This window comes from Heloderma suspectum, chromosome 1, assembly GCF_057233095.1.
Source record: "Heloderma suspectum isolate Gila_16-S chromosome 1, 16-S_ref, whole genome shotgun sequence".
Taxonomy (NCBI): Eukaryota; Metazoa; Chordata; class Lepidosauria; order Squamata; family Helodermatidae; genus Heloderma; species Heloderma suspectum.
The window spans coordinates 15,740,671-15,764,743 of record NC_139458.1 but is presented as its reverse complement, the minus strand read 5'-3'; the positions used below and the strand labels follow the sequence as shown (position 1 = coordinate 15,764,743).

Below are 24,073 nucleotides of genomic sequence, written 5' to 3'. Positions count from 1 at the left end.
GAGACAGGGCCTTTTTTGGTTGAGGCACCATGTCTGTGGAACTCCTCTTTTTTGGCCACTTGTCAGGCTTCCACTCTCTTTTTTCTTTTTTTCCAGTAACAACTAAAAAGAGTGCTTTTTCTTTAGCTTTTAAAGGGAGGTTGATGTGGCGGATTTGTCGACTATGTTCCATCTGCTGATTTTGTACAGTTTTGTTTAACATGTTTATGGTGAGTGGCCTGGTGCTATTCTAAATCAATAAAAAACTACCACTCAACCTCTGACATGGGAGATTAACCAGTGTGGAAACACAGAGTGGGGCCTTCACCTGTTTCCTACCAACATTTTTTCATTGGACGCTAGGCACTCAACCACAACTGCCCTCCTTCCCAGAGAGAAAACAATGTTGGATGCAGCAGAACCCAGCAGTGCTTCCAGACTGGCACCACCTTAGCGCTGGCCAATCGGTGCTCATCCGCTGTAAGCTACATGCCAAAGTGCAGTTGGCTTTCCACACCTTGGCAGGTAATGTGCTTTTTCTGCTTGTACCGGTTGCAGCCTTGTACTAAATCACTTTTCATTTAAACGGTGTGAATTTTTGTGTGGGACTGAATACCCCACCCCATCCTGCTCCTTTGCAGGGGCCATTTGTGCACTGGGAAAGAGGAGGCATTTTTGGTGCCTTTCAGAAGTGGGAGCCTGGCCATAATCTGTCAATTTTGGTTTGGGGGGGCTTTCCATTTTTTAAGACAAGCAGCGGTGGTAGAGCTGCAATCAGAGCAGCCTGGTGGTTTTCCTATTTGCCACAGAGTGGTCCAATGGGAACAATGCTATGTTCTCAATAGGGCAGCCATCTTGACCCTTCCCCAAGAATGCCTCGCATGGCCCGACAAGCCACCGTGGGCTAATTTATACGCAGCGCTTGTCGTTGTGCCCCAGTTGACATCTTTAAAATGCAAGCCAAGGTTGGGGGTGCTGTAGCTTGTTGTGTTGTGCGAACCCAGCTAGGATGGGTTGATGGCATGGTTAACAAACCACCCACAGCTAAACCACCCACAGGGGCTATTCACACAACACGCTAACCCACACTCAGTGGTTGAAAGTGGATTGTTTTGAATTGTGGGTTGTTTGCTGAACCGTGGGTTATCATGTTGTCTGAACACAGCCAGGGTGGCTTAACTATGCAGTGTGGTTTTTCAGGGTGGTTAACCCTGGCTGCATTCAGACAACACACAGTTCAAAACAACCCACACTCAACCACTGAGTGTGGGTTAGCATGTTGTGTGAACAATCTCAGTATTGTTCCTGTCGGGCCATTCTGCAGCAAATGGGAACACTGCCGGCCTGACCTGATTGTAGCTCTATGATTACTTCAAACTGTGACCAAGCTTTTGTTCTGTTAAAGATGTGTGGGGTGGGGGTGGGGTTAAGACTCTCTGCTGAAGTAAATGCAGCCAAACAAGTGATTTGAGGCTACTGCTGATGATCTGGAACACAGCAATTCCCCTACATCCCTGCCTGCTAGATTGGGCTGGGAATGGTGTGTACAGAACTCTTTTCCACGCACAGTTTGTGTTTCGCTGTCATTGGATCAGGGTGCTTGTCTTAGCTTTTCAGTACTTGCAATCCTCTACCTTTAGCTGTTGTGTAGCAGAAGTGCCATGCATGAGTCAAGTTCCCACTGAATTCAGATGGCACATGGGCACATGCTTGCCTGCAAGGGCAGTGCGAAACTGTAGCAGTATAGCTGCAGTGTCATGCTTTGTGACACTGTGCTGGCCATAATCGTTGCTGGATCTTATCATCAGCACTTAGCTGCCAGTGGACAAAGCGTCAGTCTCTGGCAATGCTACAGCCTGTCCCCGAAAGTGTGTTTTTGTAAAGTACCAAGACAAATGAAGTCAGGATTGCTGCAGAATTTTAATGAGGAAAACAATGATTGAATTGTACACAGAACCAGTGTACTTTGGATTCAGATAGAGCCATTTGAATTCTCTTACCTCCACCTGAAGCCCACCTTCACTTTAATTGCAATATACCTTCCAGAGTTAGGGTGCAGCCTCTTGGAAAGAAAGCCCCTGCTATATCTGACAAGGAGCCCAACAAGCCCAGAAGCAGCAGCCTGAAGGCCACAGGCCTACCCTGTGGTTTCCTCCCCAGCATCTGGTATCCAGTGATATACTGCCTCTGAACACGGGGGCTCCATGTAGCTATCATAGCTAATATGAGTGAAGATGTGCATGCATGGAGGGTACACCATAGGGCCCAGTAGATCTCTCCTCAGTGCACGAATCCTGTTTCCCCATCCAGTCTTCTCTCTCCAGCTCAGGAATTGGCATGTGATTCACTTTACATGTAAGTTAATTCCCAGTTGAGGCAGGCCTGCCTTGTGGTGTGCTGTGCACGCCCTGGGAACAGGGGGAGGGAAGAGCCAGTAGGCGCCATGCCGCTTTCTCTGCACATGTATGCCACCGCGCTGGCATTGGGAGCAATTGTGCGCACCTGAATTATTTAAAAATCCAAAGAATTTCCTTTTGGCTTACTATACATTATTCAAAGAGGATTAAACATAAACATATTTGATTAAAAAGCCACAAGTTTACATAGTTCATTGTAGACACTTTGGATAATCAACACTAATTATTTTCAGCATTTCTTTCTTTAGAAAACTATGAACAATAAAAGCTACCTACGTGCAGCATCTTCATTTCTTTTTATAAAAAAAAATAGTACAAAAGAAGACATCAGACAAGGCAGCAGTTCTAAGTACTAAAATCTTTGTCTTGGAAACATATACATATCCGTTAACTGGAGAGATAAGGTTGACTAAAATACGCCAAGTGTAACAAAAATTTTAAAAATTAAACCTTTCTTTCCCCTACCAATAGCAAAATATAGAAATAGATTTTGTGACCTCTGTGCATGCAAAGCACCACCTGAAAAAATGGGTTCTCTTTATCACATTAAAAACTATGGGCTCGATCCACTGGGAAGTTCTCCTCTGCAAGCCCCATTGAAACAAGAGAGAGCTGTGGCAACAATACGGTCGTGCTTGTGTACAGTTCCAGCTCGTATTTATTACAATGGTACTTGTGTGGGAGAATTTTCTGGAGAATTGTGTTCTATGGCATTTAACATTAGCTAGAGAATTTATTTTAATGTGGACACAACACCATCTTGTCTATTCCATGCTCACTGGACCTTCTGGCACTAAGACCATTGATCACACGTTGTGCAAAAGTATAAAGTACGATGCTTACAGTTTAAAAATATATAGAAACACTATTTTCTGTACAAAAGTGTGAGTGATTGACACCCCATGCTCCCCAAATATTGAAATTTTTAAAGGATCTATTTCTTGGAGATGGGAAGTATGATGTGGAAAGCAGGCATTTGAGCTGAAGGTCATTGCTTTAGTTACTGGCAGCTGCAACAGAGATCTCGCATATTGTTATTGTTACTCATTAGCGCCAGTTAAGCCCTGGTGGGAAGTCACAGTTAAACCGGAGAGAAATTTCAGCTGTGTGAAGTCCCTGGACTGACGCTAGCAGCATGAAAAGGAGCCCCCATGGAGGAAATTAATTTTGGTTGAGTGCCAAAAAAAGGGACTGCTTTTAAGTTGGTGGAGGTCCGTTAGTATAGCGCAGCATTGGATAGAAAGACCGGGCAAAGTTGTTGGCTTGAGTACAACTGTAGTCTTCCTCTGAAGAAGGGATCATGGAGGCCAAAAGCAACAGGAGAAGAAAGAGCAACTGAAGTGGCAACGCTGCTCGCACTACTCGGTAGAAGAAGCACCGGGTCTTGGGAGCTGCTGGACTGGCTTCATCTCTGTCCTCGGTTCTGCAAACAGAGGACAATTTATACATGAAATGTCCTTATGTGGAGTCAGACCATGGGTCCATCTAGCCCTGTGCTGTCTGCTTGGAGTCTGACTGGCAGCAGCTATTCAAGATCTCAGCCAGCTATTTGCAGAACTGGCAGCTGATCTGATGGTCAGAAACAACTCTTGGATGGGCCTCTTGGAAAATTTTAGTTATATGAATGTTCCTTGAAAATAACCTGGTTTATAATGGTCTCTGAATGTAATATAAACAATCATATTAAACGTTACACTCATAATCTCTTAAAACAGAATCCATGACCTTCTGTCAAATATGGCGAGTTAAGTCTTGCTTTTCTATGTACATGAACAGAACAGAGGCAAAAAGATGTGACTTTCCAGGCCAAGGTTTATAAAGAAGGTACAACAGATTAGCACTGTGAAAATGATGAACATTTTGATACAACTATAAGACATGCAGATTTACTTTCCTCACTTCTATAGGCCAACTGTGTGAATGTCATTAATATGCATGTTTTTGTTATGTAAATAGCACCCCACAGGGACATTTGAGCCGCCTTGGGTGGGGAGCCTTGGGTGGGGAGCGGGAGTTTAACTCCTGGCAAAATTCACCACTCTGAAGCCACTATTTGCACTTGAAGGGAAGCCTCTACTGGCACAAATGGGAGCCTCCCTTGAAGTGCAAGTAGCGGCTTCAGAAAGGTGATTTGTGTCTGGACTGTGGCAGTGACAGAAAGAGTTAAATTTCCTCTCTCCATCCTGCAGGGCCTTCAGACTGCTCAGGTTTCCCTGTGGCTGTGATTTACTAACAAAAAATGTGCATGGTAATTGAGTTCATGTAATTCATGTCATATCTAGTTTGGCCCTAGGAATGTCGTTAATCTTCAGTATTCATTAAAAAAAAAAGGTTCGAGGAAGGAAAACATTTCCCCCCAAATCCTACCTAATATTGCTGCTGCTCTTAATCTCCAAGGTCTCCCAACCATCAACCTGTGGATGTATGAAATACAAATATTACTGCATTTTTAAGAAATGAAAGCATAAAGATTGCAAGGAGCATGTGACTCCCTTGTTACTGGTCTGTTCCTGGGCAGAATTTAATGTGCTGGTTATGAACTATAAAGCCCTATACAGCCTGGGACCAGGTTACTAGAAAGACCACCTTTCCCCATATGAGCCTGCCCAGTTCCGAAGATCTTCTGGAGATGCCCTTCTATCAAGACCGCTGCCTTCAGAAGTGTGTTTCTTGGCAACCCAAGAGATGGCCTTTTTGGTGGCTGCTCCCAGGCTGTGGAACTCCCTCCCAAGGGAGGCTAGGTTTGCTCCCTCTCTGCTGTCCTTCCACCTGCAGGCAAAGACCGCTTTATTCAAGAAGGCCTTTGGCCTGTCAGTGAGTCTGTTGGGTTGGGTGCTGTTTTTTCTTTTTTCTGTAATCGTTATGTTTTAATTATTTTTAAATGTGCCTGTAAGCTGCCTTGAGTGCCATTTTTGGGAAGAAAAGCAGGGCACAAATCAAATCAAATTAAATCAATAAATAAAGATGCAAATTTGAAGTAAAAATATTACATATCTCAAAATATTTCTATGTAGTGGGAATGGAAGAAGAAATGTAACTGTAACATAATTGCTTCACAAATATTTTAAATACAGATAAATAGGGAGGGAGTGGGCTCTCCCACACTGGAGGCATTCAGGATGAAGCTGGACAGCCATCTGTCAGGGATGCTTTGACTTAGATTCCTGCATTGAGCAGGGGGTTGGACTTGATGGTCTTATAGGCTCCTTCCAACCCTACTATTCTATGCTTCTGTGAAATGCAAGCAGCTAACCTGCCAATATGGCGGATGTATAATGCACCCTTTCTTCCTCCATCAAAGAACTATCAGAATTTTTGGAGCAGTGACACTGGGGTTCTGGCTTACATCTCCATACATGAACCCCATATTCTCTAATATGGGCATGCATTATAGTGGTTTGTTGGACTATCCTGACAAAGGCAGGAGAACTGGCAATCCCTGTTGACTTCCGAAAAGTATTTAAGGGCAGAACTGGTGTGGGGAGAAGATAACAGATTAAGTGAAATGACAACACTTTACAAAACTACTACCAAGCAGCTTGCCTTGTTTTTATATACAGAAGGTTTCTCTGGTAGCTGGTGATAGCTTCCAGAATCCAGTTCATCCACATGGGGCAGAAATGCACTTATGTCCTAGAACAAAAACAAGAAAGGCTTAATGCTGTGCAGAAAGTTGCACCTGTCCTCTCCCAGGAGTTACCAGCATCTTCATGAGACACAAATGTGCATCAGCCCAGATTCAGAACAGGCAGCCCAGCCTCACCTGGCTTCCCTGTGAGGCCTTTAAATCACGTGAAACGTCTTCAAGAAGCTGTTTTAGTTTCTTCCGAATGACATGAACCTTCTCATCAGCTTCAATATAATCTCCTCCATCGGATTTGACTAGTAAATAAGTGGAAATTTCTTGCAGAGTGTTTACTTGAAGCTGCTGTTCCAGGAGCTCTTTTTCTAGTTGCTTAGACAAAGAAATAGTAAGAAATAATATTGACACATGTATGAATCTGCTTTATATGGAATCAGAACCACTGATTCATCTAGCCCAATACTGTCTAATTTGACTGGTGGTCTCTGCTTGGTAGCCCTGAGATCCTTTAACTGGAGATGCCAATGACTGAACCTGGGATCTTTGGCATGCAAAGTGTGTGCTCTGCCACTGAATGATGCGTCCTGCTTCAGGGCAACCTCTCTCTCTCTCTAATTGGGGAGAGCAATCCGATGGCCCCTAGACAGCACCTGGGGGGGCACAGGAAAGTTCAGACTCCTGGATCCAAGGTCCGAGCTCCCCTCCCACCCCCTTTAAAGCCAGCATGGAAAGAACTCCACTGGGTACCGCTACAAGCTTACAACAGCAACCTTGGAGAGGAGGAAAGGGGTGGTTCTGTGGGCAGGAAGGGGAGGGGACTGGGGAGGCTGGGTTATAAAGAATCCTGAGAAAGCCCATCTAGCAAAAATGCAGAGCAGGAGGAACAGAGGTGAAGGCTGCCTCCGCGATCCTCACACTCTGTGCAAGATGCCCGTCAGTCTCCGTTTGTGTCCTTAAAGTATTTCTAGGCTGTTTTTAGGGTGGAACCCCCTCAAGGTGGCATATGCCCATTATATGAGGGTACAGAGCAAGATTCCAATTTTAAGGAGCCAAAAAGCAGGTTCTTGGCATCAGATGGGAGCCAGTTTAATTGGTGGGACGATCGCTTCTGTCTAGATGCTCCAAAGAGTTTTTCACTTACCATTAATTCTTTTCGACTCTCCTGCATTGTGTGAGGATCAACATTCAGATCTTTAACTTGTGCTTGATGCCTCCGTGTCTCTGCACCAGCCAGCCACAGCAGCAATTTCTGGTTCTGCTCATGGAATTCCTGCAGACGCAAGTGCCCATTATCGAGAAAGCCAGAGAAATATAATCACATCAGATTGCATCAACTAATGAAGTGATGCGACCTGGTATTGCAGCAGCCTGATCAGGGTGGAAGAAAGCTATGAGGCTTTCCCAGACACTTTGGTTGATATGGAAAAATAATACAGAACACTGATATTGAGCTTTCTCTTGAATGCTTATGGTCCGCCGCATACAGTATCTCAATAACCCATACACCAAATCTGTAAGGTAGGTCAGTATTATCGGACCCAGATCAGCCAACCTCGGGTGGTAGGCTGAGGTTGGGACACATTTGCTTGGCTAAGGCCAACAGCTGGGTTCACAGTTCAGTCTCTTAGCCACTACACCACCCTAGGGAGAGAGGAGGAAGCTGTGCTAGGCACAGGGACCAGAACTGCAGACGGCATCAAGGTGGAGAACTGGTTTGCAACCTTTCATTACATGAGGGAAGAATATGCACACATCAAGAGACTTCTTCTCACTTACATAAAGGATTCCATGCAACCCTGGAAAATTTCACGAATGGAATTTTAAAGCAGTTCAACTAATCTGCCTATGTTGGCTCCTTAAGAATAAGGAAACTAAAGCAGGACAAAATAAGCGTTCTATTGACCTGGCAGCGCATCAGGGCTTCTTGCAAAGTCTTCCTCCAATTCCTGATTAAAAGATTTGCCTTCTCCCAGCGTAAATTGACCTGCCGAAGTCTGTTCTGAAGCTCTTTGGATCTGGTGCTGTCTGCTTGCTTGAAGTCCTTGCTGGTCAGATTAACAGACAGCACAAGAGCCTTGTAGTTATCAAAGGCTTTAAGCATATCCTGGAAGGGAAGAAGCAGGTTAGGATACTGGGTAAACATGAGCAAAAAACAACTAACTTTGGTTTCAGGCAGCAGCAAGATGAGGTTGGAAAAAATCTCTGCTTTATATCTTCACTTGTGGGGGGGAAAGCTGATTAAGGTCTTAAGGGTACAATTCCAACTTACAGTTTAAGACTGGATTCAGTTACTTCTAGAACTAGCAGGCCATAGTAAAGGCCTTGTGTTTCTCCAGGGGAATTTGCTTCCAAGCATATCATGTGGAAGTCTGACCCATTCATATCAGTGGAACTTTCCTCCATGTAGTCTATTCAGAATCTGATCATTGTACTATGGAGGTTTTCTAGTTTCCAAAAGTTGTCTTGAAAGGGACTCCTGCACAATTGGCGCAGAAGACCCTTTCAGCCAACAGCATACTATAGCATGTAGAAATTACAGCATCCAGACAAACATGAGGCAAAATAATTATGTACGATGGATTATTTCCCGTTTTATATAATGATAGAACTTTGGTCAGTCAATGAAGGAGATTTGTAGTAGATTCAGGACTGGAAAAAGGAACACACAATCATAAAATCACACTGTTGGAAGGGGCCTCAAAGGCCATCTGGTGTAACTCCCTGCTGAAATAGAAAACCCAGCACTACAGCATCCTGAGAGGTGGCCATCCAGCCTCTTCTTAAATGCCTCTAAAAAAGGAGAGTCCATCACTTTCTAAGGCAGTCTGTTCCGTGGCTGAACAACTCATACTGTCAGGGAGTTCTTCCTAAAGTTTAGTCTAAATCCCTTTTCCTCTAATTTGAACCCCCTGTTTGGGTCCTATGCTCTGGAGAAACAGAAAACAACTTCGCTCCTTCATCGATGTGACAGTTTTTCAAATATTTGAAGTGGGCTATTATGTCACCTCTGAAGTGTCTCTTCTTCAGGCTAAACAGGTCAAATTCCTTCAACCTTTCCTCACCGGGCTTGGGTGTCTAGGCCCTTCCACCATCTTTGTTGCCCTCGTCATAAAATCTGCTACTGCAAGATGTGGTGGCAGCTACTAGCTTGGACGGCTTTAAGAAAAGGCCAGGCAGTGCTCAAGGGGCATGGGTCTAGACATGGGAGCTAAATGTACAGAGGGAAGTATACCTCTGAATACAAGGTGCTGTGGATCAACAGAAGGAGTTGCCTAATCTTTGCACGCCCTTCTTAAGAGATTCCAAGTGACATCTGGTTGTCCACTGTTGGAAAGAGAATGCAGGCCTAGACAGACCTTGGTCTAATCCAGGACACACATATTGGCGACAGGGATTCTTTGCACATACAAAAAGTGTTCTGTATCAACTCACTTTCAGCTTCTTGACTCTTTGCTCTATGGCCAGGATACTGGTGGCCGGTTCTGCCTCCTGCAGCTCTTCCAGCTCCTTTTCCATTTTATCCAACCAAGCATTGATATTGGTGAGGTCAGAGTTCAGCTGCTGCCACTGCTGCAAATTCTGCTTCATACTCAGCTTGTTGCTTAAGTCTTGGGCTTGAATGAGCTCCCATCTCTCCATGGGTCCTGCAGGTTATTGCAACAATTATCAGTGCTTTAAAAAGGTTTGGATCATGACTCAAGGTATATTATTTCAGGCACCTGCTGGGTCCCTTGAGGAAACAGATTTCCCTTAAGGAAACAGCTACAAACAATACAATACCAACAGGAGTCTTGTGTAAATTTTTGGGTAGTGTGGTGTATCCCTTTACAACAATATGCTGACAATATCCTACATTAAAGACACATCTATATCTTTTAATAAGCAGATGATTTGAAGGTGGCACGTTCCAAATACTTCACTTACGTTTGCTCTCATCTTCCAAACCATAAAGGAATGTAAAGCGAATACAGATGAAAACTATATGTGCAGAATGCAGAAATACTATGCTGAAATACTCCTCCGCTAAGCTTTTGGCCGTACCAAGTGCAGATGGATCTATTTATGTGGCACAATGAGCAGGGAATGAGGAGTCGGAGTTCTTAGATGGTAGAAAGGACTGTACCACCTCAGAACACAGCTGGGAGGTGTCACATGCTTGCATGCTCCCACGCATAAAAAACTGTCTCGCCAGTAGAAAACTTGCAGAACAAGGAGCAGGCTGGATAGACGCCACTGTAGTTTTTACTTGCAAAGGATGTTTTTACCTGGGGAAGCTTTCTAAAATGGCTTCCTCGTCTGTACTCTGAAGTGGTACAGTCCACTCTACCACCTCAGGATTCGACCGCCTTAATTCTGCTGCATGTGTACATCAGGCCTGAAGTGAGGCCCATCCCCTCGCACACGTTCCTGCCCATCCACTCAAGTCAGATGGGGAAACCTTTCTGTGTGTCGGCACTCTCTTGCACTGCCTACGCTATGGAATTCCCTATCCCCACCCGTGGGAGACCCACCTGGCCCCCTCCCTAATGATACTAGCTGAACACATTTATGCTCTGGCAGGCCCTTGGTATAACCAATGCTTGATTTCTTTCCCTGCCTGATTCTCTTGTTTTTCTCATTTTACCTGCTGCTTCTGTTTTTGTCTTAGAATACTTTTCATTTTTATGTTGGCTGCCTTGGGCATTGTATCTTTAAAATAACTGCAATTGTGGATCTCATACATTCTGCAAAGAACAACCTGCATAAATCCAAGTTTATTGTACACATATGCATACATGTTTATTAACTTTTTTCACAAGAATCATTGCTAAAGTACCTGGTTGTTTCTCTACAGTTGCAACACCACCAAGGCTCTGGCTGTCTTGGGGTTCTGTGCTGGGCAAGCTTTCAGAGATCTCTTTCATGCTGTCTACACTCCCAGTGCTCAGCTGTTTCACCTGGAATACAGCAACATTGAAAGTAGAGGATGACACCAAAAGGCACCGGACAATGTACAATGCAGCTAAGCACATATTCTTAGGCACTCAAAAATGTCTTCTCCACACTACTCAAATGGCTCAATAACTCCAGCACAATGAATTATCCTGGTAACAATCTCTGGATCTATCATCAACCGGTTCTTCATTTAGAAGTTTAGGTCACTGAACAGTGAACGTATTTCTATACCACCCTGCAACTCTGAAAGGACGTTTGCTGCTCCACATATCAGAGAGGTTAGCAGACAATGCTTTCTCCCTTTCAGTCTCTTTCAGCAATGCCTTCTGTTCCCATGCTTATTTCTGGACATGGCTGACAAGATCCATATCACCAAAACCATGCGACTCTTTCATCGCACAGGCCACACAACGCCACTCCTGCATGCCCTACACTGGCTTCCATGCTCAGATCCAAAAGTAAAGGCCTCATCTTTTCCTCAAGTCCTCCATAGCTTTGCCCCTCCTTATCTCTCCACCCCCATATCCCAATAGACCCCTGCCAGGGATCAGATGGAGAGAAATGTTGGCACTTTAAGGCAGGGAACTCTGTATGCGTGTGCACAATTTGCAGTGGAGAAACAAGAGGAAGGGAAAGTGCACACTCTGCTCTAAATTCTTCTCCCCGAAGCCATTTTCCATTTTACAAAACCACGTCAGGCATGGTTACATGCAGGTGTGTGTAATATCTAGTCAGCTCCTTAGCCTAACTCAAAATGTATTTATTGTTGTAAGCCACCTTGGGAGGGCTTCTGCCCTGAAAGACGGCCAAGATAGATAGATAGATAAGATAGATAGATAGATATAATAAATAAATCTCAGCCCTCTTGTAATGTCCCTGCATCTGGGACTTACATAGCCTGGTTTGTAGAGAGTGCTTGTCTCCGGGCTGTTCAGCAGGACATTTCTAACCATCTCCTCCTGGTTGTATGGACGTTTTCGGCAAGCCGCGCTTTCTGGAGAGTGCCATGTGTGAGTTTCAGAAGCAGATTTCCCTGTTGTATGACAGTGAAAGAGAAATCCACAGAAAATGAGATGCCAGGAGAAAAAATGGAAGATTTTTTTAAAAAATGAATTAAAAGCATTCTGCAGTAGAGGGGGAACCAAGTTATGGCGTGGATAAAAATGAGAGTTTTGTCATTTTCTTTGCAAAGCATGCTTGTTTGCAAATGCATGTCAGCGGTATTTCAGGGGCCATGAAATGACAGCCATGCAGTTATGGGGACACTACTTTCCCCCCTTTCCTGAAAAGGCCTACGGACAGTATGAGTTAACAACAGCACCCAAAAGGGGGAGGGGGAGGAGACTAAAAGGTGATTCTGGGAGTGAGGGCTGGTCCTGCCACAAAGCAAGATGAGACAACCCATCTCAGGTGGCAGATTTTGGGACACTATTAAAGGGCAGCAAATGGCAAATTATTTAGTTTATTACATTTGTTTTACCACTAAGTGGGGATGCTGTTTGGATTATCTTCCTCCAAGTATAAAAATGTCTTTGGCATCGCTGCTGTGAACTTGACTCGTTTGGGGTGTCTACAACTAGGGATGTTGGAGTAATTCGAGATGGATTAAAATGAGCTCGGATGTCTTAAGAATCCAACCTGCGGAATCTACTCCGGAGCGCCCACCTCAGGCTGTGTGGAGTCTGTGGACTTTCGGATGATTTTTTTACTCTCCCAAAATTTATACATATAAATCCATAGAAAAATATGTGAGTTTCTGCTGAGGAAACGTTGAATGCAATGGGGGACAATGCACTAAATGTTACATACTGAGGTAAATTATGTAAATACTTACATAAACACTTATGTAAATATTTATGTAATTATTTCTGTATTTTTCTGCATGACGAAAAAAAATATTTGCATTCGTCTGTGGGTGGATGACGGAACGAAAGGTGCCTGACGATCCGCAAAACACAGACGGAGTGGATTTTACACAGTCCGTACATCCCTACCTGCAACACGTCTGCAATGCATGAGGCAAGAGTCAAAAAGAGACTCTTATCTAGGAATGTTGGAGTAATCCATCCGGGGGGTGAAGTTTGCTTGGCCCACCTGGACTCTGACTTGCTTACCCGTGAGGTGGCCCAACTCAATCTGTACTGAGTCAGACAAACTCATGCATTTTCAGTCCCCCACCATAGCCATTTATGTAAATAGCAGTCTCAAGTTGTGTAATTTGTGCAAATTTCAGATGTAATTTGCTTAATTTATGCAAATTGCGGGAGCAACTTGTGTGCAAAATTAAGCATATTATGGCTGCAATTTGTACAAATCTGAACAAATTGCGGCCAAAGTTTGCACAAACTGCAATTGCAATTTGCATAAATGGCGATTTAAGGAAAAAAACCCTGAGAAAGTTCTCGTATTTTGGGGAAAAGCCTGTGGCTTGGCTCGCAAATGCAAGCTGAGCTGGGGGGTCTGGGGAAATCTGGCGAGCCCAAAAAGGGGCCGGATTTCCCTGCGACGGCCATCCCTACTCTTTTGGAGAGAATAGCAAATGCTCATTTTGGATTGCAGGTGTGAAGGAGCACCCAGATTGCCTCGTGAGGCCCAATGCTGAATGGCAGAGCAGGCCTTTAAAACGAAGCTAAGCTGTCTTGCAGATGACAGTAACCAGCAAGATTTTTCACCCAGAGCAGGAAGGCTTAGGCTCCAATTCAAACACGGATTTAACCATCTTCGTACTGGAGTGGAGAACGCAAAAAAAGGCATAACCCTGACTAAGGTACAGACACGTGCGGATGGTGCAGCAATACGAAAACAAAAACAAAAAGAGAGCCCACCATGGGCCAGTTGGCGCATGGTGGTGACGCAAGCCAGGGAGTCAGGCACTTGCAGATGACAGAGGTGTGGGGAGCATAGCGTGCGGCACGGGGAGACTGTCATGTTGAGACACATGCAGTAGCAGGTGCCTACCAGAAGCTGCTTTCAAAGTTTTTGTGGTCATTTTAAGATAGGCTTCGGGATGTTCAGTGATTTCTACATCTGAAAAAAGAATAACGTCACCAGTTGCCCCACTGGACGAAAGAGTTCCTTCACCTTCCCCACTCCAACCCACAAGAGTTAAGAATAGGGGCAGCCGCTGCCGGATCCAGCCAAAGGTCCATGTAGCAGTCTAGCATTTCCCCTTCAAAAGTGACTAGTGCAATGACTCTGGGAAGCAAATAAGTGCGATATAAAGACAGCAGCCTTCCCCTGCTGACCGTCCCCCCTCCCCCCACAGTATCTGATAATCAAAGAATCAAAGGTATACTGCCTTTGAATATGCCAGTTCCATTTAGCTATCATGGCTTAGCAGAAATATCCACCCTTCATATCTTGTTATCATTCTTCTTAGTGGCTGACTTTCCCTAGCAGCTGGAGGGGAGGCAGAGCAGGGAATGTTAGCCACTAAGAAAAGAGATAAGGGGAAATAGATGGGGGAAGGCAGACAGTGGCTCTTCCTTCACTGTGCATATGATTTTTGTCCCCTCCAACATTTGCTGACGATAGGTGGGGGAGCCTTCAGAAATCTCAACATGCAGAGCATTCACATGATGATTGTAGCCAGCACATGATGATTGTATGCTTGTATCCAAGGGGTGTTTGGGAAAAGCTGAAAATGTATGGAAATGAATTAGCACTGAAAGGGATTTTTCCCTAAGGACATGTCTCCCCAGTGGTCCCCACTCCCTGGGACTTTGCTTCCCACAGTTGTCACATACTGCACTGATCCTCCATAAGTCTATGAGGGAACTGTAGGAGCAGAACGCACAAGGTGGAATATGTGCAAACCCATTCACAGCACAGTACATTTCTTTTTCCTGGTGTTGCTTCCTGCACAACTAATTGCACACTAGGAGGCTTGCTGCAAGTAATACAGAATGAGGTGATAACTCATCTGGGCAGTATCATGTTAGCCTGCAGATGGAGGAAGGAGTCTTTTATTCTGAATGTTCCTCCTGCATAAAAAGTTCCCTGCATGAAGTAAGCTAGTACATCAGGGAGGACTATGCTAAATCTTTCACCCAGATGTGCTAGTTTTCTACATGCAGGGAGTTTTAGGAACACAGGAAGCTGCCTTATACCATGTCAGATATTTGTCCAACTAGCCCAGTAATGTCTGTTCTGACTAGCAGTGGCTCTCCAGGGTCTCGGGGACAAGTCTTTTAACTCAAGATGCCAGGGATTGAACTTGGGACTTTCTGTACGCAAAGCATGCATTCTCCCACTGAGCTATGGCTCCTCTGTAAAGGTATGCATCCAAAAATAGGACACCTCTCCACCTGCAATAAAGTGGATTGGTTCAGATAGGGATCGATGAATCAGTCAATCTTGATTTCTCTGTTTGTCATTTTTCCAATCTTAAATTCATTCCATCCCATTTTCGTACCAGTTTGTGAACAAAACATCTGCACAAATATTTGTATGCATTTTCATGTGCATTCCTTCTAATGTATACATTCTTGTACGCTATTTTACCTATTATTATTTTGCAAAGCAATTCCCCCTAATATAATGCATTTTTGTAGTTTATTTCCACTAATATACATATTTTCGGGTGCACTTTCCCCTAATATACTAATTTTTCTATGCATGTTTTGATTGGAGAATTGCATCGCCAAATCTGGAGAAGTGCAAACACCGAAGGGGAATGGTGTTTTGGTTCACATTGGTTAAGGAAGGGCAGATGAGGTAGGTTCGCCTTAAAATGTGAACCGAATGAATTCCTCCCCAGTCCCTAGGTCTAGACTTCTCCCACCTCATTCTGAGTAATATACAGAATGGGCATCACTGAACTAGGCAGAAGAGAAATCTCTTGTGCTGACATGCCTTTAAGCGGCTGCAGTGCTGGAAGCTCAGTATTAAAAGTTGGGCAATTGGATTGTGCGTGTGTGCGTGTGAGAAAGTTACCATTTCTAGCTGAAATGGAGGAACAGCTAGGATGGCGGGAGGGGACTGACCTGAGAGTGCGCTGTAGTACGGTTCTTCTTCCTCATCTTCAGGAGAGGAGGAGCCTCCCACATCTCCTGTGTGATCCCACTCCAGCGGAATGGAGTCAACGCTGACGGGTGTCTCACAGCCTGACCTCTCATGACTCACTGTGGGGGGCACAAGGTGACAGAGAGACTGCTCGGATGGCGGCACATCCTGCATGGCCTTCTTGTGCCAGGGATCCTTCCGCATCCCCCTTGCATCTTCCATATCACCCTCGTTTTCAGAGGTCTCTTTTTCATCTTCCAGTCCCTAAAAAAGAGAAAAAGATAACTGATCACAGCTACTGACATCAATTCTAATTCAAATGATTGTATCTTGCCAATACCCAAGAAGAAGGGAGACTCCTCCAAAGAGCACGCTTGCCTTACCAGCAGCTCCCTGCACCTTCCAAATACAATTCCAAGACCCCTTTTTGATGCTTCCTTCACATCCAAATCAACTCCTTCCTTGCAGGGAAGGAGTGCAGAAAGCAAAACGTCCTTCTTTGGTTCAGCAGGTTTGGGGCTGAGCTGAGTCAGCAAACCAGGCCTGGCTCCTCCCTTGACACTCTTCTCACATGTGGGCAGGACAGCAGGGAGTGGGAGAAGAGAGCCTGCCACATCCTTGCTGTCCTATCCATCACTAAGGCAGCTGCAAGAGGCAAAGCAAGTGACACAGCTAGGGCTCTTTCTCGAAACCTAGCACTATCTTGTGTTCACCAGGACGAAGAAGGTGGTGTTTTGAGCACTGGGGGAATGAGGGAATGGGAAGGGGCAAGAGAACAGAGACCTCCTTTCCCCAACCCCTCCTTTCCCCAGAAGCTTACATCCCTTAAGGCTCTCAATGGCTGCTAGTCCTGATGGCTATATGCTATCTCCAGCATCAGAGGCAGTGTGGCTATGCACCCGAATTGCTGGGGAACACGGGCAGGAGGGTGCTGTTGCACTCATGTCCTGCTTGTGGGTTTCCCATGGGCAGCAGGTTGGCCACTGTGTGAACAGAATGCTGGACTAGGTGGACCTTGGTCTAATCCAGCAAGGCTCTTATGTTCCTTCTTCACTGTCCCTAACTCCTTTCTTCCCTTAGGCCTCAGCATGCCAGCAGATATTTTCCATAAGCAACGATGGAGAGTTAAGCATATTTATGGTTAGGCATCAGACATCATACATTTCGGAGACCTTTTAAAAGAAAGGCTGTTTCTCACAATGGCCCCCAGCCACCATAGCTGTTGTTTGCACCATTTCTAGCCACTGGTACTGTGAAGTGATGTGCAGAGGCCATCACAGGAAAATGGGTGGAGCATCCAGAAGCCTGCCTGCACAGACGTTTAGCATGGTGCATCAAATGTGGGCTGCGGAGGGCTCTTGGCAGCTGGCTAAAAGTTAAAGAGTGTGGAGGTTTAAACACAACCACCTCTGCTCATGGCTCCGATGGTCAGAAGTCTACATAGGTGGCAAGTGCCGCACCAGGGGTAGCCATGAGAAGCAGCAGCCCTTTCAGGCAGTAATTCCCAGAACAGGAACACAGGATGCTGCCTTATACCAGCTCAAACTTTATGTTGGTCTTGCCATCACCCTTTTGAACTGCCAGGGTCCCCAAGCCAAGGACCTTTTGGACGCAAAGCAGGTGCGCTGCCACTAAACTATGGTTCCTCCCCATGGTGTGCTGTGAGAAACAAAGTCTCCTTGGGAGCCGAAAAACCCCACTCACAAACAGAGGCTGCCTGCTGCAACTCTGCATGATTCCTTGCTCTGGCCTCCACTGTGCCAGGTAGCCCAGCCACATCTCTGACTCAGATGTGATTGGAGAATGCAATCATGGGCAGTCTGGAGAGGGGGCAGAAATTGCCTGCTCTCAGTGGAGGAAGGCCCAGAATAGGGACTCATGCAGATACAAAGGGCGGATGTGGGCTCTTACGAGGGCAGCATGTCCTTACTCTTGCACATTCTAAAGGTAATTATTTAGACTTTACTTAGTACACCTACACCCTGCCTTTCTTCCATCACAGAACTCAAGACAGCATCCATGGGCTTCCCTGATGGTTTCCCATCCAGGGTCACTGTTCTGCTTACTGGCTTAGCTTCAGCAAAGAGGCTGCATCATGTGCCCTCAGACCCATGGGACCTGGGACTAAGGTGAAACCTTTTATGTGTAAGGGTTAGGGATGGCAGATAAATCCGCCACGGACTCCAATGAGACTGGATTAAAGAATCCAGCCCCCCGGAGTCCGTGGTGGAAGAGGCTACCCCCCCATGGAATCCCCCCCGGGACGGACCCTACCTGGTCGTCAGCCAGTCCGTTCCATCTGTAGCTGTCTGCTGCTCCGTCTGCGGATGCAAATGGCGTTCGGCGTAGCGGACGCCATTTGCGTCCCTGCTTTAGCCGTGATAGGCTATGTAAGTATTTACGTAGCCTATCACAGCAAAGAGCAGGGACGCAAATGGCATCCAGTACACCGGACGCCATTTGCGTCCGCAGCCCAGCAGCGGACGGAAGTCCGGCTGCGGATGGGCCCGGCCGACGGCTCTGTGGCCTTGCCGTGGAGCGGAGCCGGCCGGGGAGGATCCCGGGGGGAGGGACGGATTGCCTCCCCCCCCCAGCGGATGCCCCGGAACGGAACCAGGTAAGTGATCCGCCCACCCCTGGTAAGGGTATGCCCTCAATTTCAATTTCACTTTTTTGTGCGCAAGGGTACACCTTCAATTTCACCTTAGAAAATAGTATGCTTCAGCTATCAGATATCTGACTTCCTTAGCATCTTTTATTTTTGACCCATGAGGCTTTTGACAGTGAGTACACTGCTGAAGAAGCGAAGGAGGTTTCTACCACTGGGATGCAGAATGAAACCAACAAATGGGTGCTGGCTAAAGATGCAATTCTGCTAGTTCTTACTGGGTGCCAGGATGACAGCCTTCGGTGGAATCGAGAGACGCGGCCAAACACGTCCTGGCAGTATTTGTGGAGTTCTTCCAGCTCCTCTTCAATTACAATGGCATCCGATGGCTCACTCTTCTGAATCAGATGCTCCCCAAACCCAATGAGCTGATCAATCTTGTTGACGTTTAACGTTATTTCCTGCTGGAAACCCTGTTTGGAAGAGAGGTAAGGATGCTTCCTACATATTCCTGCTCAGATTAACTCGCTGCTGGACAGTGTCATTCAGATTACTGAATGCCACAAGCAGAGATCAGGAAGAAACAAGGTGCGCCATGCCACAGATGGTCTTCAGGCAGGGAACAGTTTGCTGAAACAACTCAAGTAGCTAAAGCAACCAAGACCATCTGCACTCTTCTGGAGAAGGCAACCCTTTCCTAGAGTAGCTAGCCAATTTGATCCAGTGGAAAATCCTTTCCTAATTATTATTTTTATTGGCTGCCAGATGTTTTGAGGTCCTTGTATGTGGTGGAATCAATGTATATGCCACAATAAACAAGCAAATGAATTGATGCTCCCATGGCGATATAGAATTCCTAGATCAGGAGGCCAACTGCAGTAGTAGTGAATACTCAAAAAGGGAGAAAAAACCCATAAGATGATTTATGTGTGTGGCTCCATGGCTGAGGAGAGGGTGGGAATAAGGCAATAAGTTATGAAAAACCAATATATTATCATTGTGTCAACAGACATGTGGCCTAGGCTGTTATATGAGATGCTATCAGAGCAGCACTCATCTTGGAACTACCTCAGGGATGTAGAACCTGTTTCAGCTTGAGAGCCGAATTCTGTCTTGGAGAAGCTCTCAAGAGGCTGCATTCCAGTGGTGGGTGGGTCCAAAGGCAAAAGGGGTGGGCCCCAAGATACCAGCATATTGAAGTTTAAAGTCTTTACTGCCAGTAACTATTCATTAGGAGAGGCATTTCAACTCTTTAGAAATTGGAAAAAACTTCACCAAAATCCAGGAAACCACCAAACGATTGGGCGGGGTCAGGTGAAGGGGGCATGGCCTTCTGGGGAACCCCAGAGGGCCAGACTGGGACCACTGGAGGGCCAGATTTAGTCACCGGGCCCCTGTACTAGGTGGTGGAAAGACATTTCCTAGGGTGCAATCCTATGCATATTCAGACAGAAAAATTCCCACAACTCCCAGCATCCCATGTTGCCTGGGGCATGCTGGGAATTGCAGGAGTTTTCTCTGTCTGAACATGCACAGGATTGTACCCCTAGCCTCACAAGTTAGGGCAACTGAGAGGGAACTAAGGGAGGGAAGTGAACATAGCCATCAGCTTTGTCCCTGTAAGCTAAGCCACCGAGAAGGGAAGCTGGGAGAAGTTTACCTCCTTGTCTCTGTCTGAGGAATAAACAAGAACTCTGGGCTAACAATCCTGTATTCCCTACAGAGTTATTATTGCAATCGTCTACATTTTGGAAGGTGGGGAGAATGATTCCCCCTTAGCTAGAAGGGAGGCTATAAATACCCTTAATCAATGGACGTAGCTTTATTTTGTTTGGATGGTGGAGAGCCCAAAAGGCTCACTACAAATCTTAAATCAACAACTGAACATAAGGGTGGTAGATGTTAAGCTATTAAAAAAAAACACAGTTGGCTCAGAGATAGTTAGCAGAACAGTCTTCAAATGGGTTATGAAACAATGGCTTTAAAACAAAACAAACAAATACCTACATTTAGTAAGGGTAAATTGGGTGAGGGTAAATTGGATAGAAATAGAAAGAGAATAGATGGGATTAAAGGAAGGGGAATGACAGAATATGTTTTACATTAGAAAGCATATAAAACAACAAATAAAAAATAAAGGAAGTACAATAAAAGGATTATTAAAAGTATGGAACTGTAGGAAAGAGAAACCAATGCCAGGCCATTAATACCGATTAGGGCACACCAGAGTTTGATATGAAAGGGAAAGCAGTGGGGAAAAGTAAGTTGAAAGAAGTAACATTAACCCAAATGAGAATTTTTTATGAACAGCAGAACCCTATAACACAGGAAATATGGAATAATCGTGTACAAAGAATGGGAAAAAACACAACCTACATTTAGCTGTCGCATTTTGTCATCAAAGTTGCTCTCTGAGAAATGTTCCACGTTTGTCAGCTGCAGGTCCATTTCGGTCAGCCACACCAGGATGCTGTCCTTCATCCCCACAAACTCCTCCCATTGATTGGTAAAGTGCTAAAGGGCAATCACCACGGAACATAGTTACCCAATGCCAGTGCTACCTCCAGGTTTCTGAGCGCCCTTGGGCAAGACACCCCCTCCATGGTCCCCTCCCTCAGGGAGTCCACCTTCTCACTGCCATGGTCGTCCGCTGCTCTTGCTTCTCATCCCCTTTCTCATCATTGCTGCCACTTGCTTGCTTGGCAGGTAGAGAGCCAGGGAGCAAGCTGCCCGTGGCATCTCCTGCTCCTCCTTCTCACCACCACTATTGTCTGGGCCAGAGCGAGAGGCAGGTGAACAAGCAGGTTGCAGTGGAGAAGAGGAGGAGCAAGTCCAGGGGGCTCTTGTCAGTGGGCCTCCGCTGGGGTGTGGGCCCTCAGTAGGTGCCCAACCATGCCTACCCTTGCCACCAGCCCGGCCCAGTGCAACAGTCACCGTAGCACACGTCACCCAGCAAAAATCACTGTTTTGCATATACAATGTGTCCTACAGTGTGTTTACCTGCTGTGATTTCAGGAGCAAATATAGCCCCCATCTCAAGCTAGATATATAATGGGGCAAATCTGGGAATCTTTCAGGTTGGGGTGACTCAAGTTTCCTTAGTTATGTAGTTTTAATGCAATTATTACATTTATACCCCACCTGTCCTCCATGGAGCTCAAAGCAGCACACATGGTCGCCCCCCCCCCCATTTTTTTCCCCTCACAACAATCCTGTGAGGCAAGCTGGTCACAGGGCATGAATGTAACATGGATTGTTGATAAGAATTCATTGTCTTTTATAGGAGTGCCATTCATAATTATCTGTGTATGCCAGCTGTAAGTGATTAGAAACAGATGTGATTCACTCTGTGTGTGTTGTGAAATAACTGGGAGTACTGGACGGTATTCTTGGAAATGAAGGAAGGTTGCCACAAGTTGGTTGTTGAAGTATTGGAAGCAGAAAGCTGCTTAGCATAGCAGGGATACTTTCATCGAGGTGTTAACTGGTGTCACTGGCAAACCTGGCTATACTGGGAAGAGTAAGAGTAGTGGTATGACCAGGTCCGAAACTTGGGATGAAGTCACCAACACAGGGGTGATAAAAGACAAGGTGTTGATCTGATTGCCCAGAGAGATCCTGGGAGAACAAGAAACCCACCAAATGTGCATAGGCTGACTTTGCCCACCATGCCTTCCATTTAGGTAAATATCAAACTCTGATATTAACGGTTAGATTGAGAGGAACTTAGGTTTTACTATGATGACAATTTGCTTGCTACTGTTTTCATTATACTCTTAGTGATTATAACTTGCATGTATTTAGGGAAGTTTGTGATCTGCCTTATCACAGCAAAAGCATGTTATTCCCTTAGACTGTTTGAGCAATAAATATATACTCTTTAATACCAAATTTGTGTTGTTTGGCTTGAAAGAAGTTTCAGGGACCACTACCCATACCTTAATTCCTGAAGCCCAGAACACTCAGTAAGGATTTCTAGACCTATCACTGAGTGGGGTCTGGCCTTAAAGCTGCTGTATTCTCTCTTGATCAGGTGAATCTCAGATACACCCATTCAAGTTTGGGAAACAGGCTAGTCGGATGGAGTGAGAAGAACTTATTGGTCTCAAGTCAGGCTGAGGGAGAGTGTGACCGTCCTAAGGTCACCCAGTACACTTTGTGGCTGAAGGGGGATTTGAACCTGGGCATCGCAGGCCTAGTATGATACTCTAACCGCTGCACCATGCTGACTTGTTCTCAGAGTATTGCTCATTATTATGATTCAGTGGTGAAGCAGAGACTTTGCATATAAGAGATCTCAGGCTCAGTCCCCAGTACCTCCAGATCTTCTGGGCATTATTAAGTCTTACAGTATCCAGAAGTTCTAGAATGCTGCACAAGCACGATCATGTAATATGAAGCAGACTAATAATAATACAACACTTTCAAGAGTTCAAAGCACTTAATTCATTACACTTATAATCTGCCTTTCCTCGAAGGAGCTCCAGGCAATATACCTGGTTCTCTTTCCCCCACATTATCTTCACGACACCCCTATGAGGTAGGTTAGGCTGAGAAAGGGTGACTGGCCCAAAGCCCCCTGGCAAGCTTCATGGCTGGATAGGGATTAGAACCTGGTTCTCCTCGGTTATAGTTTAGCAGTGTAACCCAGCCTTCCCCAACTTGGTGACCTCAAGATGTTTTGGACTTCCATCAGCCTCAGCTAGTAGGCCAATGATTAAGAATCCTGGGGGTTGTAGTCCAAAACATCTGGATAGCACCAAGTTGGAGAAGGCTGCCCTAACCACTATACCACACTGACCTAGTCTCACAACTCTGCTCATTATTTAGATTCTGAGTAAGCTGCAGAATTCAGCAGCCAAGAATCTCAGCTTCCATAAAGATATGTTCTAGTCCCTGTCTCCCATCAGGTGGAAGTGTGCCTTTGAAGGATGCAGTGTAGGCTGGTGGTTCTGATGTCAGTGGGGTAGTAAATGCACTCTGGGTTTCAGTCAGAACTCTAAAGGAGCTTGTCCTGGATTTAGGAAATAGCTGACTTTGCTTGATTGGGTATGCTGGGAGGACTATTGAAAAAAATGCTAGCCCACCTCTCTTAAAACAATGTAAGGTATCTTATTATGAAATTCAAATGCTGAATATTAATTATGAATAATTAAGAATTTGAAAATGTAAATAAGTAAGAAGTATTGTATTAACTTGTATTAAAAGGAATATACAGGTTCACAAGCAGGTTCATAATGAATTCTGGATAGCTGACATAAAAAGAATGGTCAAGATGACCTGGATGGTATCCAAAGAGAAAATGCTGATTTAGAGCCCTATTGCTTGGGCCAAAAAAATATCTGACTAATGAATAGGTGTGAGACTGTATTATTACAGGCCAAAAGTGTACTGAAAGTTTTCATGTATCAAGTAATGAGCAAAAAAATTTGTATAAGACATACACATAACAAAGCTTGATATATAGATGTCTTGAAAAATTTATAGGCTTACATTTAATTGCAAATTCTGAGTAAGAAGTTATCTTCTCAAAGGTATAGTTCAAAA

At 45.2% G+C, this 24,073-nt stretch overlaps 1 protein-coding gene across 1 annotated transcript in view; it reads right to left on the bottom strand.

Annotated features, from left to right (window-relative positions):
* Positions 1–1,876: 1,876 nt before the first annotated feature.
* The window catches only part of SYNE2 (spectrin repeat containing nuclear envelope protein 2), a 333,613-nt gene continuing 311,416 nt past the window's right edge, over positions 1,877–24,073 (bottom strand). Inside the window, exons 103-115 of the mRNA XM_084836884.1 lie at positions 20,903–21,040; positions 18,805–18,999; positions 15,900–16,182; positions 13,873–13,941; positions 11,808–11,947; positions 10,796–10,916; positions 9,412–9,623; positions 7,883–8,083; positions 7,121–7,249; positions 6,160–6,351; positions 5,940–6,029; positions 4,764–4,810; positions 1,877–3,819 (exon numbers count right to left, since the gene is read on the bottom strand). Coding sequence (XP_084693010.1) covers positions 3,594–3,819; positions 4,764–4,810; positions 5,940–6,029; positions 6,160–6,351; positions 7,121–7,249; positions 7,883–8,083; positions 9,412–9,623; positions 10,796–10,916; positions 11,808–11,947; positions 13,873–13,941; positions 15,900–16,182; positions 18,805–18,999; positions 20,903–21,040 — 2,043 coding nt within the window. The 3' untranslated portion in view covers positions 1,877–3,593. The remainder of the gene's footprint in view (positions 3,820–4,763; positions 4,811–5,939; positions 6,030–6,159; positions 6,352–7,120; positions 7,250–7,882; positions 8,084–9,411; positions 9,624–10,795; positions 10,917–11,807; positions 11,948–13,872; positions 13,942–15,899; positions 16,183–18,804; positions 19,000–20,902; positions 21,041–24,073) is intronic.